Raw genomic sequence first — 17,143 nt, 5'->3', positions numbered from 1 at the left:
CCCTTTTCTCTGTAATAATAAAACAGTACCTGTACTTGATCCCAACTAAGATATAATTAATCCTTATTGGAGCCAAAACAATCCTAGTGGGTTTAATGTTTAAATAATATTTTTTTTTTTAGCAAACTTAAGGTAGGAGATCCGAATGATAGAAGGATCCCTTATCCAGAAAACCCCAGGCCCAGAGCATTCCCATACCTGTATGTGTGTATATAATCTATATATATATACATTCCAGCTATTCTTGCTTTTATCTGCCCAGGGTGAGTGTGCAGAGAACAATATTCTGTTTTCCTCCAGAAATACAGTTATTTCCCTGTAATTAATATGCTGGGGTGCTGGATGCGCAGGTTCCCTGGCGCTGCACTGATCTCATAGCATTTTCTGGCTTTGATGCAGTAAATATGTTGTTTGTGACCTTTCCCTTCGCAAACAGTTCTGAAATCCATCGCTCGTCTCATTTTAATTCCCCATCTTTGGGCTTCTCTTCAAAAGGCTTTTTGTTTTTAAATCTCAGTACCTTCCATCTAGATTGTTTGTTTTTGTTGTGGCTTAGAAAAACAATTTCTAATTTTGTGGCCCTTAAGATCAAAACTGACATTTACATAAAAGCAGCTTTGTTTTCACTGAGAGAATCTCAATGGCTCTAAGGGAGTTACTGAAAATGTTAAATACATTTAATAAAGGCACATGGGCAATCATGCCGAAAGGCAGCAGGCCTTGCCTCCTAGCTGCTAATACCTATATGTTTCCTGGGTATTATGAGTGTGTATTAAATTACTGTCTTTATCTTTAAAGGAAAACTATACCCCCAGAATGATTACTTAACCAACGGATTATTTTAAAGACCTATTAAAGGAGAAGGAAAGGCTAATAAAGAGTTAATATCAAGCTGCAGGCATAAATTCAGTTGTCTCAATATTGCCCTTAAGTCTCCCCATATTTATCCCGTTCGGATGATCAGAAGCCAAACAGGAAGAAAATACGCTGAGCTGTGTAAAGAAAGTTCCCATAATGCCTCACTCCTGCACAGACACCCAGACCAAGTGTACATGCTCAGTTAGTTAGACTATAAAGAAGCTTCCTGCTGATTGGCTCAGCTCTACATTCCTAAGGGGGGGAGTGAGTTCATAGAATTCTCGAAGGAGGTGGGAGCAGGAGAGGGGGGAGAGCTTTGTGTCTCTAGCAGAGGAAAACAGACACACCAAATCTTTTGACAGAGAAGTCAGTACAGTGTTTCTGTGAGTGCTTATGGCTGTATTTACACAGACCTTTCTGATAAAGCTTACTTAGTTTTTACCTTTCTTTCTCCTTTAAAGAACCATACCAAACTGGAATACATATATCAGTAAATATTGGCCTTTTGCAATATTTTCATTATTCCTTGAGTCACCATTTTGTAATGACCTGTGTGCTCCCTCACAGATCAGCTGACAGGAAATAATGCAGCTCTGACTGTAACAGGAAGTAGTGTGGGAGCAAAATCCAGAACTTTGCTTATTCATTGGCTGATGGGGCCTAGCATGTATGTGTGCCTTGGTTTGTTTGTGTGCACTGTGAATCCTATGATCCCAGGAGGCGGCCCTTAATTCTTAAAATGCCAATTTTCTATTTAGGATTACCCAATGGCACATACTACTAAAAAGTATATTTATATGAAAATGGTTTATTTATTTTTCAAGAGACCTATATTGTTTGGGGTATAGGTTACAATTGAACTGTTATGTGAGTACAAGGATCTCACTGTAGTAACCAGGCAGCTGTTTGACTAACAGCAATTCATCCAGCAGCAATCTGCTGTTGGCTTATTTATATAATCAGGGCAGCCTACCCCATCCCCTCTGGTAACGGCAGAGATGGCTGGGTTGGGCACGGGTATACTAATAATGACAGCTTGCCTGGACAGGTTGGGTGCAAGGCAGGTTAGGGCCAGGTTCATAAATAAATGATAGTAATATATAAAGCCCTATATCATCACCGTTATTCCAGTGTTGTCCTAAGTAATAGCATGTTGGTGTTTACCCAGACTGTCTTGTCTTGATTCCCAAGGCCATTTGTTTGGAAACTCTCAGGGGTTAGTGCCTTTCTATTGGGGATTATTTTATTATCGCTATTGAGTCCTTCATAGTAAATTCTGTTGCTGACATTACTGGTCACCCCTTTCCAAGACTTTTCCATTCCAGAATATCACCCTTATACAAAGCAACCTTACTTCTTTTATTTTTTTAATTTACTATAACAAAATAAAAATAAATAAATAAAATAAATAAATAAAAGTTCAGTGTATGTGCAACTATATAATAGCAACATGTAGAGAGGGAACCTGAATCAAGATGACATTTGTGTTTAAATAGCACCTGTATTAGGTGAATTAAAAGTGAGAATAAGTTTATAATTAGTTAAAAATTAGTTAAAAGGAACTACAAGGGGATGGAAAAGGTAAGAGAGTAAGCAGATTTCATGTACACTATGGACACTGTAGCTTGTTACACACATGCAATCAATATGGCTTTAGTACTGTATGTTTGGGAATAAATTTGCCAGGGACGCCATTTCTTTGGTGACTTTTTTTTATATTAATAGTTTTTAATATAAGTGTACTCTTGCTAGCTGCTTTCTAACTTTATTGAATGCCAAAAATTGGTTCTTCCGAGCCACTGCAATATTCTACATAGTAGCTTTGAATATGTAAAAATTTTAGAGTAATTTTAATTAACTTTTAATGATGTAAACGTTGATATTCTGAGACAATTTGCAATTGGTCTTCATTTTTTTATTTTTGCTGATTTTTCAGTTCATCATGTTATAACTCATGCTTGCTTGTTTTTCTTTCATAGATACAAGGAAGGAGGAGAAGCCCTGCTTGTTCTGCTTCCCTCCGAAGTGAAAGGAATGTTCAAACAGCTAGAGGAGAAGAAAGTTCCTATTAATGAAATTAAGTAAGTACAATTAAGCCTGAAGCTCCAGTCCAGGGAATTATGGGCCTAGTGTCTGAGTTGTCTTTAGTGATTATGGGCCCTGGGATATATCAGATATTTAAGGGGCCTATTATTTGTATCCTGGGGCTTTTCAGACATTGAAGTGCAGCTTATGACCCCAGCCATCAGCTGCAGAGCTACAAGTCAGGCAAAGCTGACTGTCCTGACATACAACAGTACAACCAGCTTTACCTACAGCAAAACAAGCTCTTCCCATAGAGTGTTATGCTAGCTAGTACAGGGGCAGGATGCATTCTCCCCATTATATGTGTGGTGCATTATGGGCTAGTGTCTATAGGCCTCTGTCTGTGAGAAGTGAGCCCGACCCACAAGCAATGCACCATACAAAGCTTCTCCCAAACACCCCGAAGAACACTGAGAAAACAAATGCAGGCAAACATTGTGCAGTAAATTATATGTTCTATTTTTGACCAAAACTAACTGCAGCTGCATTATCATGTATCCAGTGGTGCTATATTTGATAGGGGTGCCACTTTCATAACCAAAACAGCACCACATTGCAAAGGCATAAATACAAACTATAGATACTCTTTCAAACAGTATTCATTATAATGAAAAGCAATGTTTTTTTTTTTTTTCATATTCTTAAAATTAAAACCCTGTGAAATGCTAAAAGCAGATTATGCATTATACACTAATTGAAAAACAAATTAAAACTAAATTAGGTTGAACAGCTGAATTGCAGCCAGATTTTCTGTAATTCGTGCAACTTCTTTCTGTTCTCTGCCTAGAATTAACCCTGAAAAGCTCATGGATGTGCAAGGCCGTTTGGAAGCTTTTTTGGCGCAGGAGCAAGACCTAAAAGAGACGGCACAAAGGGTAGGTCTGTAATCATGGCAGCTTATTGGCCCATGTATGGTGCCTGGCTGAAAATTAAACTGGGTTAGGAATCCAATTGAGTAAGGACTGCACTGGCTTAGTGATGCACTTGATAGGGCTGCATAATGATCAAAGGCGGCCAAGCCCGGCAACCCGGGCAGTAAACTTTCCCCCTTCCGTGCGTGTGAATAAGCACACATGCACGGTGATGGGGTAGGGAAATGTGTGCAGTGAGGAGCTGCAGTGGGGGATGGAGGACCTGGACTATAGGTATGCAGAAGAGGTACATGCCCAGCACCCCTTGTCACCATTGTGCCCCTAGTTCCGGCCCTGATTGTGATATGATTGTTAGCCTGGGGACCAAAAAAAAATAAGGCTAAATGTGCCTCACTGGCCTTGGTGAAACAAAATTTCCTCCTTGAGGAAAGTCAGTTGTGCAAAAAATCCCATTCACACGGAGCTACTAGTAGCAGCTACATGTCACAGCTACTAAAATAGACAATGCCGATCATTTACTGATAATTGTCTCTCTCTGTTTTAGCAGAGGCAATTCTCAGTATTGTCTATGGCAGGGTATTTTCTGTTTAGTAGCCGAGAAAAAGTAGCTGCTACTAGTAGCTCTGTGTGTCTTCACCCTAAAAGGTACTTGCATTAACATCCACTTCTTGCAGTATAGTTTGGCGTGGCTGCCTGCCTCCTGTTCCGAACGAATAGGGCACACACATCACTCCCACGATAAACACGACTGTAGCCAGACTTGGAAAATTTCCAGCACATTTGTGTCAATTTTTATGCCTCGGCTGCCACCCCCTCCCAAATCATTATTCATTTAGTATGTTTTCTGACTTATTGGCATTCTGATATTGGGCAGCCTGTGGCTACACATTTTGTCTGGTTTACTGCCCCTGGCAATCAAACACAGATTGCTTTTTGTCTTTAGAGTCCTCTTACTATTCATCTTTTATCAAAATATCCCCTGGGTAACCAGATAACTGTTTAGATTTTAAGCTTTGAAGCTACACAACCAAACATGTAAATAAAAAACAAAACAAAAAAAAAAAAAAGAAAAAACAAACTTTAGAGCAATTGAAATTTGTCTTACATGTATGCTTTCTACACCGCAGCAAAGTTTATTTTGAGCCAAGCAACCCTTTAATCCTCAAAAGATATTAGTCATTTAGCCACGTGCATTTGGTTCTTTTGGACAGCGCTGTATGACTTGGTGTAAAGGTGGCCACACACTTGGCGATTTGCGATCTTTCGTGTGACCATCGGTCGCACGAAAGATCGTTAAATCCGCCACTAACCTTCAGGGCTGAAACGGCAGATAAGGAGGTAGAAACAATAGGATTTCTACCTCTTTCTGCCGATTCAGCCCTGATGGCAGATTTTGCTCAGGCATCTTCTATGGTGCCCGATCGGCGAGTCGACTGATATCAGCAGCCTCCTGCGATATCAGTCAACTTGCCGACTTGCCATACACGCACCGAATATCGCACGATACAAGGTTTCGTACGATATTATCGGTGCGTGTAAGGCCAACTTAAGTCATTCCTGGGGGTCTGTACCAATGTTTTTCCTGTGTTAAGCATTGGTCCCTCCTTCCATGGGTCCCAACACACAGGAGTGATTTAGACCAATTAAATTGTGTTGTGTGAAGTAGTGCTTTGCGTTGCTTGTGGATGCCTGCCCTTGCACTCTGTGGAGCTCCTGTGCTGTTAGTAATTGGCACAAATGGACATGTTTTACTGATGCAAACCTTGCTACTCTTGCTCATTGAAATCTATGGATGTGAGACCCTAAAAAAAACATTTTTATATTCTGTAGCATGGCTTAGGGGGTGTTTGATGATATTGTTAGACATGTGTATAAATACAACAGTCATGGGCTGCTGTAGGGCCACTGGGGGTAGTTACAAACCTCCTGCTATAACTAGCAATCTGCACAGCAAGTCCCTCGTTATTTGGCTAAACTAGTAAATCTTTGCCTCTTTTGCCCATCCTGGTCATCAGCCCAGTCATGCTTATGTGATTCATTGGTCCCTGAGCCAACAAGCTGATCACATGGAGAGCTTATGCAGATCAGTAGAGAAAAGACCTTATCTGAAGGGATAATTCAGCCAACCCATTTGATATCTAGCCAAAGCGCAAGTAGAGTCGGCACACAATATCAGCTGTGTATAACCAGCTTTACCAACCTGTTCTCAGTCTGGATCAGTATCTACTTATAATGTGATTTCTGCCTTGAAATCACATTATAGTTCAGACAGGAGTTTTTTTTGCTTCACTGTTTAGTGCTGACAATGTTAAACTGCACCAGTAATATTCACCCATATGGTTTACTGCAATAATAATGGAATCGCTAGAACTCATTTACACACAAAAATGTAATTTGTCAGCCGCTGTCTTAAGTGTTTGACCTTGTTCTTGCAGACATCTAATTTATTTACCGTTTTGTGCTTTTCCACATGCTGCAGTGCTTCGTCTCCTACTTGCGCTCCGTTTATTTGATGAAGAACAAGGAAGTTTTTGATGTTTTCAAGTTGCCCCTGACTCAGTATGCCCAGTAAGTGGGAATCCATTCTTTGGTAGAAATATCTAGCGTTTGTGTTTATTGGTTAGATGATTTTTTTTTTCTGTGAAATAGCGAAATATGTTGTGTGTATCATGACTGTGTATAGGCCTGTGAATGGGAAACAGGAGAAAAGTGAAGAATCAGAAAAGAAAAAAGCATGGTCTGAAGATCGAGGGCACTAACTGCAGCAAAACGTTTCTTAGGTTGGGGGGGGGGGCCTACATGTTTTCATCAAGAGGAACTGAACATCCTGGCAGATGCCAGAGCCAAACTGAGTATTTGCAGACGGGGTGCCAAATAAGTATATCTCAAGTCCGGTTTATCCATCTCCATGTTACCAGGAGGTTGGCTACTTCATTTCCGTATGGTTTTATGATTTGAAAAGTCCAGAAAGTATAAAGTTGGGAACCTCCCTTTCCACAAGCGGCCCCTTGCAGTCCCTATTGAAATGTGTGTACAAATGGTATGAAGGTGATTTGTAATGATATGTCAGTGACTCCGTTGTTGCCTCTCAATAAACATAGGAAGACCGCCTTTGCATGTACCTGATCTGAAAATTGTTCTAGAAGTCTGGGTTCTGATAATGTTGTTCTTCTCAGTTCTCATGTCTTTGGGCCAACAGAATATTATAATCTCCAGTTGCCTTCTATAAGGAGGTGTAATAGAATCAGAATCAGCACCAGCCAAGCATAAGAAAGTTAAAAAGCCTTTATTATAACAACAGCAGTTTGTCTGTTGTCAAAGCCATGATATTCTATGAGGAGGTGAGCAGAAACCTGGTGGCAGTGGATGGGATATACCTAGACTTTGCTAAAGCATTTGATAAAGTACCACACAGAAGGTTAATTGTTAACTTACAGAATATTGGCCAGAAATATTTTTTGTTCTTAAATAGAAAACTGACCAAAGGATTTTTTGTGTTTATACTGGGGCTTGTTTATAGTGAATGGTGTTCAAATGAGTTTCCATCAGTCTCCATTAAATAGTGTTGGTTACGGGAAATAAGTAAACCTAAATAAAAAGGCATTTTGCCATTTGGAGCCTTTATATTATTAGCGTTTGCAGTTGTAGGTATGATCCTGTAGAGTGGCACAGGATACTCAACTCTGCTCTACATTTTAAATACTTAAATAGTTCCTGAAAAGAGATCCCAACAAGTAAGGCCATCCAGGCATTAATGAAACACTTCACTTTTGAAACACTTTTCTTTTTTGCTGAAGTGGCACAATTTCCAGAAACTCTTTTTACTCCTCACAATTTATTGCTCATAAATCCCAACCAAAAGTGATTTGCCCAGCAGATTTACGGTCCCTGATATAAACTGCATCCCCTTTAGGAACCAAAAGTAGCCTTCCAACAATGACTAATTATTAATCAAAGAAGAAAATAGTGTAAAGAAATGTAGATTACCTAAAGGGCCACTGTCGCATTTTCCACGCTGCTTATGTTTTAAAATGAAATGCATGTACACTGGATATAAAAAGTCTACACACCCCTGCAAAATGGCAAGTTTTTGTTTAACAAAGAAAAAGAAAGGGTGATAAATCCTGTCAGAACTTATTCCACCTTTGTTGCAAAATTGCCATCTACACAAAGAAGTCAAAAACAAATCGGAAACAGTTTAGTGAAAGAAATGAAAAAATAAATCGTTCAAAAACCTGGTTGCTTTAGTGTGTGCACCCCTTATCAGTTTGGCACATCTGGACTTGCCAATTTTTGCCTAGTCCATCTTGCAAATTTTTTTCAGAACTGTCAGATTGGTAGGGCATCTCTTGAGGTCGCCCCACACATGATCAATCGGATTAAATTTTGGGCTCTGGCTGGGTCATTCCAGAGCTTTGATCCTCCTTTGAGGAAGCCGTTGCTTTGTTGATTTAGATGTATTCTTTGGGTTGTTGTCATTATAAAAGGTGAAGTTCATCTTCAGCTTCCTAGCAGATGCTTGAAGGTTTTCAAACAAAATAGACTGATACTTGGATCTATTCATAATTTCATCCACCTTGACTAAAGCACCAGTTCCAGCTGATGAAAAACAGCCCCAAAGCGTGATGCTGCCTCCACCATGCTTCACAGTTGGAATGGTGTTGTTATGATTATGTGCTGTTATTTTTGTGGCACACATACCTTTTTGGAGTTATGGCCAAATAGTGGAACAATTTGCAAAGTTTAACTGGGCTTGGATGTTTTTCTGTGCGAGTAAAGGCTTCTGTCTTGCTACCCTACCCCACAACCCTGACATATGAAGAATACGACTGATTGTTACTTGCCTCCATTAGCATTTTTTTCGTTGTCTTATCATCAATCTTGGAGGGACCTTCTCCTGATCTTGGTACAGTCACTGTTGGGCCATATTTTCTCCACTTGTCTTCACCGTGCTCCATGGAATGTTTAATGACTTGGATACTTTTCTGTCCTGATTGATACCTTTCAATGATAAGATCCTTGTCATGTTCTGAAAGTTTTTTTTGTGGAGCATAGCTTTTGAAGTATGAGAAGAAGAGAAATAATTCTACGGGAACACACTTTATCTGAGCTCAATCAGAGCCACTTTAATTGATGGCAGGTGGATACTAAATACTATTTGAGATGAGACCGAATGTGATTGGTTGATTCTGAATGCAGCCAATCCTTGATTATTATGGGTGCGCACACTAATGCAGCCAGGTTTTTGGATGATTTTTGTTTTTTCTTCTTTCACTAAACTGTTTGTTTTGTTTTCAACTTCTTTGTATAGATGGCTATTTTGCAGTAAAGGTGGAATAAGTTCTGAACAGGATTTATCTCTGTTTCTATTATGTATGTATATATTTATAAAGCGCTACTTATGTACTCAGCGCTGTACAGTAGAATACATTAATACAAACAGGAGGTTAAGATAATAGATAAATACAAAGTATAACAATAAATACAAATAAATACAAGATACAGTTGCAATAAGTTAAGCGTCGAAGACATAAGAGGATGGAGGTCCCTGCCTGTGTAGCTTACCATGAACAAAAACCTGCCATTTGTGTGGCAGTGTGTAGACTTTTTATATCCAGTGTACTATAAACCATTTGTATTATAATTAACAAGCAGGGCTGTTTGCTTAGCTGTCCGTATTCTACTGTTGTAGATTCCTTGAGGTCTGATTCTGACCTTAAGAAATCTCCTTTAGGGTATTGTAAATTAGCTATAGGGAAGTGTTAAGCATGCTGAGATATATTCTATAATGTCTGGAGTCTTTGCAGCAATGACGTTTGGCAAGGACATTATCAGACCATTTTCTATGCAGTTATATATTACTGCCTGCTCCACCTAGTGGCAGAATGTGCAGAAAATATAAACAAGTTATATGTTGGTTTAAATATATAAAGGAGTAAAAGTATCTCCAAGGGTGATAACACGCACAGTGCACTCCCCATTTGAATGAATTCATTGTATAGATCACTGACACAATTAGCAGTGATCAAAACGCCGCTTGCACGGTAGTCCTAAAGAGTGTAGCTTTTCAGATAGAACATTTTTGCGATGTTGCTTGTTGTGAGCATTCTTTTCAGTTTGGAAAAGTGAGCCGCTGCATTTTGGATATGGATTGTCACTGTAGGCATAATAACTTCATGCAGTTGCTGGGTGGTTTGTGGACTACAATATCGAATAACATTTTTTCTTATTTATAGATTTTTTTTTTTTTTTAAATTTAGGCTTTGTCTTTTATAAATGAAAATTCTGCAAGCCCAAAGCACTATTCCTCTTGTTGGCGGGTATAACTTAAGCATAGTTCTGATGTTTTGTTATGTTCATTCAGTGCTAAAGAAAGCCACCAGAAAATACAGTAGAACCTTGTGCTTGATCCAAAGAAGGCTATAATTTATCCTTATTGGAGGCAAAACAATCCTATTGGGGTTTTTTAATGTTACAATGATTTAGTAGACTTAAGGTATGGAGATCCAGATTACAGTAATCTTTCTGTAATTTGGATCTTCATACCCTAAGGGGCTGATTTACTTACCCACGAACGGGTCGAATGGAGTCCGATTGCGTTTTTTTCGTAATGATCGGTATTTTGCGATTTTTTCGTATGTTTTGCGATTTTTTCGGATTCTTTACGAATTTTTCGTTACCAATACGATTTTTGCGTAAAAACGCGAGTTTTCCTATCCATTACGAAAGTTGCGTAAAAAGTTGCGCATTTTTCGTAGCGTTAAAACTTACGCGAAAAATGCGCAACTTTTCGCGTAAGTTTTAACGCTACGAAAAATGCGCAACTTTTTACGCAACTTTCGTAATGGATACGAAAAACTCGCGTTTTTACGCAAAAATCGTATTGGTAACGAAAAATTCGTACAGAATCCGAAAAAAACGCAAAACATACGAAAAAATCGCAAAATGTTCGTTTTCAAGTCGGAACTTTTCCAATTCGGGTCGGATTCGTGGGTTAGTAAATCAGCCCCTAAGTCTACTGAAAAAATTATTTAAATGTTAATTAAACCCAATAGGATTGTTTTGACTATAAGGATACATTATAGCCTTTTTTGGATCAAGTACAAGGTTCTGTTTTATTATTATAGAGAAAAAGGAAATAATTTTTAAAAATCTGAATTATTTGATTAAAATGGAGCTTGTGGGAAACGGCCTTCCCATAATTCGGAGGTTTTGGGATAACTAGTATATGGATAAAAGATCCCATACCTATATATAGAGTCTCAGGCCTATTTGTACATTTTTATTAACCATCATAATTTGTATTGGAGTGGAAAAATCCCACTCACAACATTTTTCAAGGGATACTATCACCCCAAAGTTTCCTTTTTTATATTTTATTCTGAATCTTCATTGGTTTACTTTTTAGATGATAAGTCATGGTCACCTTATTGTATAAGAAAGAGGAAAAGCATTACTGCTAACCATGGGGTATTAAGAAATAAATATGGATAAAGCAGGTAACTTTATATCCTGGGTAAGATTATTGTCAGCTTTCAGGGGCATGATAAAGAGACATGTGCATTATAAGACTCCTGTGATGACTAGTTAAGGAGTGTTTTTCAGACCATGTGGTCCAACATTTGGTGAAGGATCCCCTGTAGTTTGTGGGTCTTGGAATATGGAGGACACCAATTAAGCATTTTAGGCTTAGCTCTTTACACAGTGCTTTGCGCACCCCCAAATAGGGCCATTCCTTGGCAGACTGGTTTCCTTCCTTTGGTTACACCCAGTGCCCAGTGGCACTAATCCACCCTAATCCACCCTAAACCCCACTTATTGCCAGGTAACTGGTACCTCTTATTTAGGTAGGTTTTACCTAAACAGACACAGTTGGGGGAATTGATGTGACAATGTGGCTGTCCTTCTTAGTGTTGCCCCTCACTGTAACTAGATTTCTATATAGGGAAGGGCAGGTGATATATTTATTACTGTTCCATAACACCATAAGGTTTTTACAGATTTTATGACCAAGGAGAGGAGAGAACTAAATGCAGAGGTCACTGCATCACTTATCATTAAATGCGCTGGCACGGTGAGGAATTTCTGAGTGTATAAAAAAAATATATATATTTCCCTTGAGCTTTCAGTAAAGCTAACCGAAATAAAGAATGTCGAGTGGGAAAGGTTAATGTTTGCAATATCAATAGACTGTTCTGATACTGAGTAAATGAATTAAGGATTGTGCTTTTAACCTAATAGTAAATGCAACCTTGCTGTTTGATAATGCAGGGAGTATAAGTGTTGTGACTACTGGGGGTCAGTAAAACTATTCTAACATCTGGGGGGGGGGGGCTAAAGAACTATCCAAGCTACTGGGAGTTTATGGAACTATGCTAATTACTGGTGGTTAATAGAACTATATTCTAACTACTGGGGGACCGTAGAACCATTGTAACTGCTGGGGGGGGGTCGGGGTAAAGAACCATTGTAACTGCTGGGAGGCTATAGAACCGTTGTAACTGCTGGGGGACTATAGAACCGTTGTAACTGCTGGGGGACTATAGAACTGTTGTAACTGCTGGGGGACTATAGGACCATTGTAACTGCTGGGGGACTATAGGACCATTGTAACTGCTGGGGGACTATAGGACCATTGTAACTGCTGCGGGACTGTAGGACCATTGTAACTGCTGGGGGACTGTAGGACCATTGTAACTGCTGGGGGACTATAGAACCATTGTAACTGCTGGGGGGCTATAGAACCATTGTAACTGCTGGGGGACTATAGGACCATTGTAACTGCTGCGGGACTGTAGGACCATTGTAACTGCTGGGGGACTGTAGGACCATTGTAACTGCTGGGGGACTATAGAACCATTGTAACTGCTGGGGGGCTATAGGACCGTTGTAACTGCTGGTGCTGGGGGGCTATAGGACCATTGTAACTGCTGGGGGACTATAGGACCATTGTAACTGCCGGATGGCTGTAGAATTATTGTAACTGCCGGGGGGCTATAGAACCATTCTTACAGCTGGGGGGCTATAGAACCATTCTTACTGCTGGGGTGCTATAGAACCATTCTTACTGCTGGGGGGCTATAGAACTTTTCTTCAATTAAGGAGACAAGGACACAAAGCAACCCATCACAAAGAGGTTATGTTGATACACAGCGGATGATGGATATTTGTAGACTTGCAGTTTCCCCATGATGCTAGCACTTGCCTATTTTACACAGCCAATACATTGTAAAGAAAATCTGCAACTATTTGCATGGAAGGCATACTCATACTCCCTCTGAAAAAGTATAAAGCCATTCTTCAAACATAAGCAGACTTGATTATTTTTGAGGCCTTATTAGCAGCCCTGCTGTGTTTGTGGAAAAGCTGCTCATATCATCCCCTACTTTACCATCTGCCCATAGTCCCTATATCCTTTTATTTCTATAATTCAGAGGGTTTTAATACTTTCGGGACAAATGCCGCCATTTGTCGCCATTTGTCACCCAACCTCTATTTATGTACCCCACTAATGATTAAATGAAGACAGTGGTGCAGAGATCTGCAATAGTTACAAAGGGTATTCAATGCAGTAAATATTCCTTTGGCCCTATATTTCATTAGGCCTTTAAAGTTGTGTACATAAGCTCACAATCTTGGATTTTGTTATGACTGTCAGTGGCACTGCACATGCTCAGTGTGCTCTGGGCAGCTGTTGAGAAGCTAAGCTTAGGGGTCATTGCAAATCATCAAACATTTGAGGCACTTCTATCATAAAATTTGATGCTACAGGTCTGTTTATTATATTCTGATGCTAATTTCATTCATGTAATGAGAATCTGAATTATTTACTAATCAGCCTTATATTGTGCCATTTATATTCTATATATACAGTATAGTGTGCCATTTATATTCTATATATACAGTATAGTGTGCCATTTATATTCTATATATACAGTATAGTGTGACATTTATATTCTATATATACAGTATAGTGTGACATTTATATTCTATATATATATACAGTATAGTGTGACATTTATATTCTATATATATATATATACAGTATAGTGTGACATTTATATTCTATATATATATATATATATACAGTATAGTGTGACATTTATATTCTATATATATATATATATATATATATACAGTATAGTGTGACATTTATATTCTATATATATATACAGTATAGTGTGACATTTATATTCTATATATATATACAGTATAGTGTGACATTTATATTCTATATATATACAGTATAGTGTGACATTTATATTCTATATATATACAGTATAGTGTGACATTTATATTCTATATATATATACAGTATAGTGTGACATTTATATTCTATATATATACAGTATAGTGTGCCATTTATATTCTATATATACAGTATAGTGTCACATTTATATTCTATATATACAGTATAGTGTGACATTTATACTCTATATATACAGTATAGTGTGACATTTATATTCTATATATACAGTATAGTGTGACATTTATATTCTATATATACAGTATAGTGTGACATTTATATTCTATATATATATACAGTATAGTGTGACATTTATATTCTATATATATATATATACAGTATAGTGTGACATTTATATTCTATATATATATATATACAGTATAGTGTGACATTTATATTCTATATATATATATATATATATATATATATATACAGTATAGTGTGACATTTATATTCTATATATATATACAGTATAGTGTGACATTTATATTCTATATATATACAGTATAGTGTGACATTTATATTCTATATATATACAGTATAGTGTGACATTTATATTCTATATATATATACAGTATAGTGTGACATTTATATTCTATATATATACAGTATAGTGTGACATTTATATTCTATATATATACGGTATAGGGTGCCATTTATATTCTATATATACAGTATAGGGTGCCATTTATATTCTATATATACAGTATAGTGTGACATTTATATATAGAGTATTCTATATATCCAGTATAGTGTGACATTTATATATAGAGTATTCTATATATCCAGTATAGTGTGTCAGTCCCTAAGTTTAGGTAAGTGACTGCAGCATAGAGAATGTGCAGGGAATCGGCAGAAAAGAAGATGGAGGACTACTGGGAGCATTTTGGTGGCACAGATCTTGCTGCTAAAGGCCTGTGGTTCCCTTCAGCAGGTACAGGACCCCACAACATAATGTACAGCATTTCTTCGAAAGCGAGATATATTTGTGTAGCTCAATATCCTTTTTTTTTTCTCCCCCATCAGTAGTTAAAACCTTGAAGGAAATGATCTGTATATGTATCCTGCTGTCTTGCCCAGCAAAGGGGTTAAATTGCCTTCATAAGCACATGAAGAGATTAAATATTCCAGCTGTGTGCAGGCAGCATGACTCACAAGGACCGCTCTCCGGCCTTAATGTCACCAAGAAGCCGCTCGCAAGCACTGGCCATCTGGCTAGGGATGCAAAAATGCATCTTTTCCATTACAGCAATTTATTCTCTAATTATAAACTGTCACAGTTTAACCTCTCCACCAGTAGGGAAGCATTCTGTTGGATGAGAATCTAAATGAATGCATTTTTCTTGGTACCATCCAGGAAGCCACATACATGTAAGCAGTTTTGTATCATTAAATGTAGTCTTTATAAGTTCAGACAGAAAGGCTCAATGAGCAATAGGAGGGAGCAGGAGAACCAATGCTGTAGGGAAGAGAAATACAATCTATTTATTTTGTGGGCAACAAAATATTAAATGCAGGGGTTTGGGTGTGTGTGTTGAGTGTATATCTACATTAAGGACTCTCTTGCAGACAGTAGTCCCCCTTTTTTTTTAAATCAATGTTTTTATTTATTGGTAGTCAAAAAGATTGTTGTTACAATGTTAATAATGGTACATTTTTCCATTTGTATCATTTTTGTAACAAGGTATTAAAGAATATAAACATATGATTTTAACAGTTTCAATAACTTTGAACTTTCTGCTCATACCTGTTTTTCCTTTGATCCTGTGGGAACTTGTTTTCACTGTTGGTATGTGGCCAACATTCTGTTTATTTGTTGGCTCCTGGGGGGTCTTTGCGTTTGCTGGTCGGTTTCTTGATTTTGTAAATTTTGGAGGTACTGGGATGCTTCGACTACAAATGGATGTTCTTTGAGTATTTCCGTGTCATACCACGTGGTTTGTCTGAATGTGTAGACTGTAAGGTATCTAATTGATTGGGGTAAAGAGGATATGTATGGGAGCCATGTGTTAAAGAATTTTGCTGTGATTTGCTCTTTTCTAGTTGTTGTCTCTAACCAGTCCATGTAAAATATGTGGTGTAGTTTTTGTTTTGCTAGTGTTATGGATGGGGTGTCTGAGGTTAGCCATTGGTGTAGTATCGTCTTCCGGGCCGCCGCCGCCAATCTCCCAGCCAAAAGTTTTTCTGATTTGGTTAGGCCTGTGTATGATGTGGTGGTGCTGAATAATGCCCATTCTAGTTTTGTTTGGAGGGGTTTTCCTGTCACCTGTGTCCAGTACGAGGCTATTTCTTTCCAAAAGGTTTGTATTTTGGGACATGCCCATAGGTTATGGATTAGGTTGGCACAGTAGTCCCTTTTTATGCTTACATAGAGTCTTGCTTTTCATGGTACTTATTCTAGAAATTTGCTAAGTAATATTACTAAGGTGCCTAAGAAAAATGAGCTCTTCTCTGAAAGATGCATTGACATCTATAATGCTCCTTTGGCTCATGTAATAATGGGTAATGGTAACATAATCAAAGGAGGTAAATATGTGATGACATTTTCCCCTAAGTGGAACATTGTTTGTGATGAGGAACGACAATTGGTCTTGCAGAAATACTTGCAACCCTTTCAATAATTGACAGCGCCGGATTTAAAAAGCAGCCGCCCCTAGGCCGTCCCCCATTTGCGCCCCCTGCGCATGCGTGAACAAGCCCCCCATGCCGCGACACGTCGACGCAAGCGCGTCGCAGTGCATGCGCAGGCATTTAACTCCCATACGGAGCAGTGGGGAGAAATCCCCACTGCTCCGTATCGGAGCAAAATTTCAAAATTTTGTTGCGGCGGGGCGGCATGCCGCCCCTAAATTTGCGCTGCCCTAGGCCCGGGCCTTTGCGGCCTCTCCACAAATCCGGGCCTGATAATTGACCTGTTAGAACAGTGATCCCCCAACCAGTGGCTCAGGAGCAACATGTTACTCACCAAACCCTTGGATGTTGCTCCCAGTGGCCTCAAAGCAGGTGCTTATTTTTGAATTTTTTTGGGCAAATTCTGGTTGCATAACAACCTGGTGTACTGCCAAACAGAGCCTCTTGAAGA

The 17,143-nt window shown here is 38.6% G+C and overlaps 1 protein-coding gene across 1 annotated transcript in view; it reads left to right on the top strand.

Moving 5' to 3' along the window:
• The window catches only part of ddx10 (DEAD-box helicase 10), a 168,622-nt gene that overhangs the window by 34,236 nt on the left and 117,243 nt on the right, over window positions 1–17,143 (top strand). Inside the window, 3 exon segments of the mRNA NM_001102681.1 lie at window positions 2,838–2,939; window positions 3,731–3,818; window positions 6,295–6,383. Coding sequence (NP_001096151.1) covers window positions 2,838–2,939; window positions 3,731–3,818; window positions 6,295–6,383 — 279 coding nt within the window.

Source organism: Xenopus tropicalis, chromosome 2, assembly GCF_000004195.4.
Source record: "Xenopus tropicalis strain Nigerian chromosome 2, UCB_Xtro_10.0, whole genome shotgun sequence".
Taxonomy (NCBI): domain Eukaryota; kingdom Metazoa; phylum Chordata; class Amphibia; order Anura; family Pipidae; genus Xenopus; species Xenopus tropicalis.
This window is presented reverse-complemented; position numbering and strand designations above follow the sequence as displayed.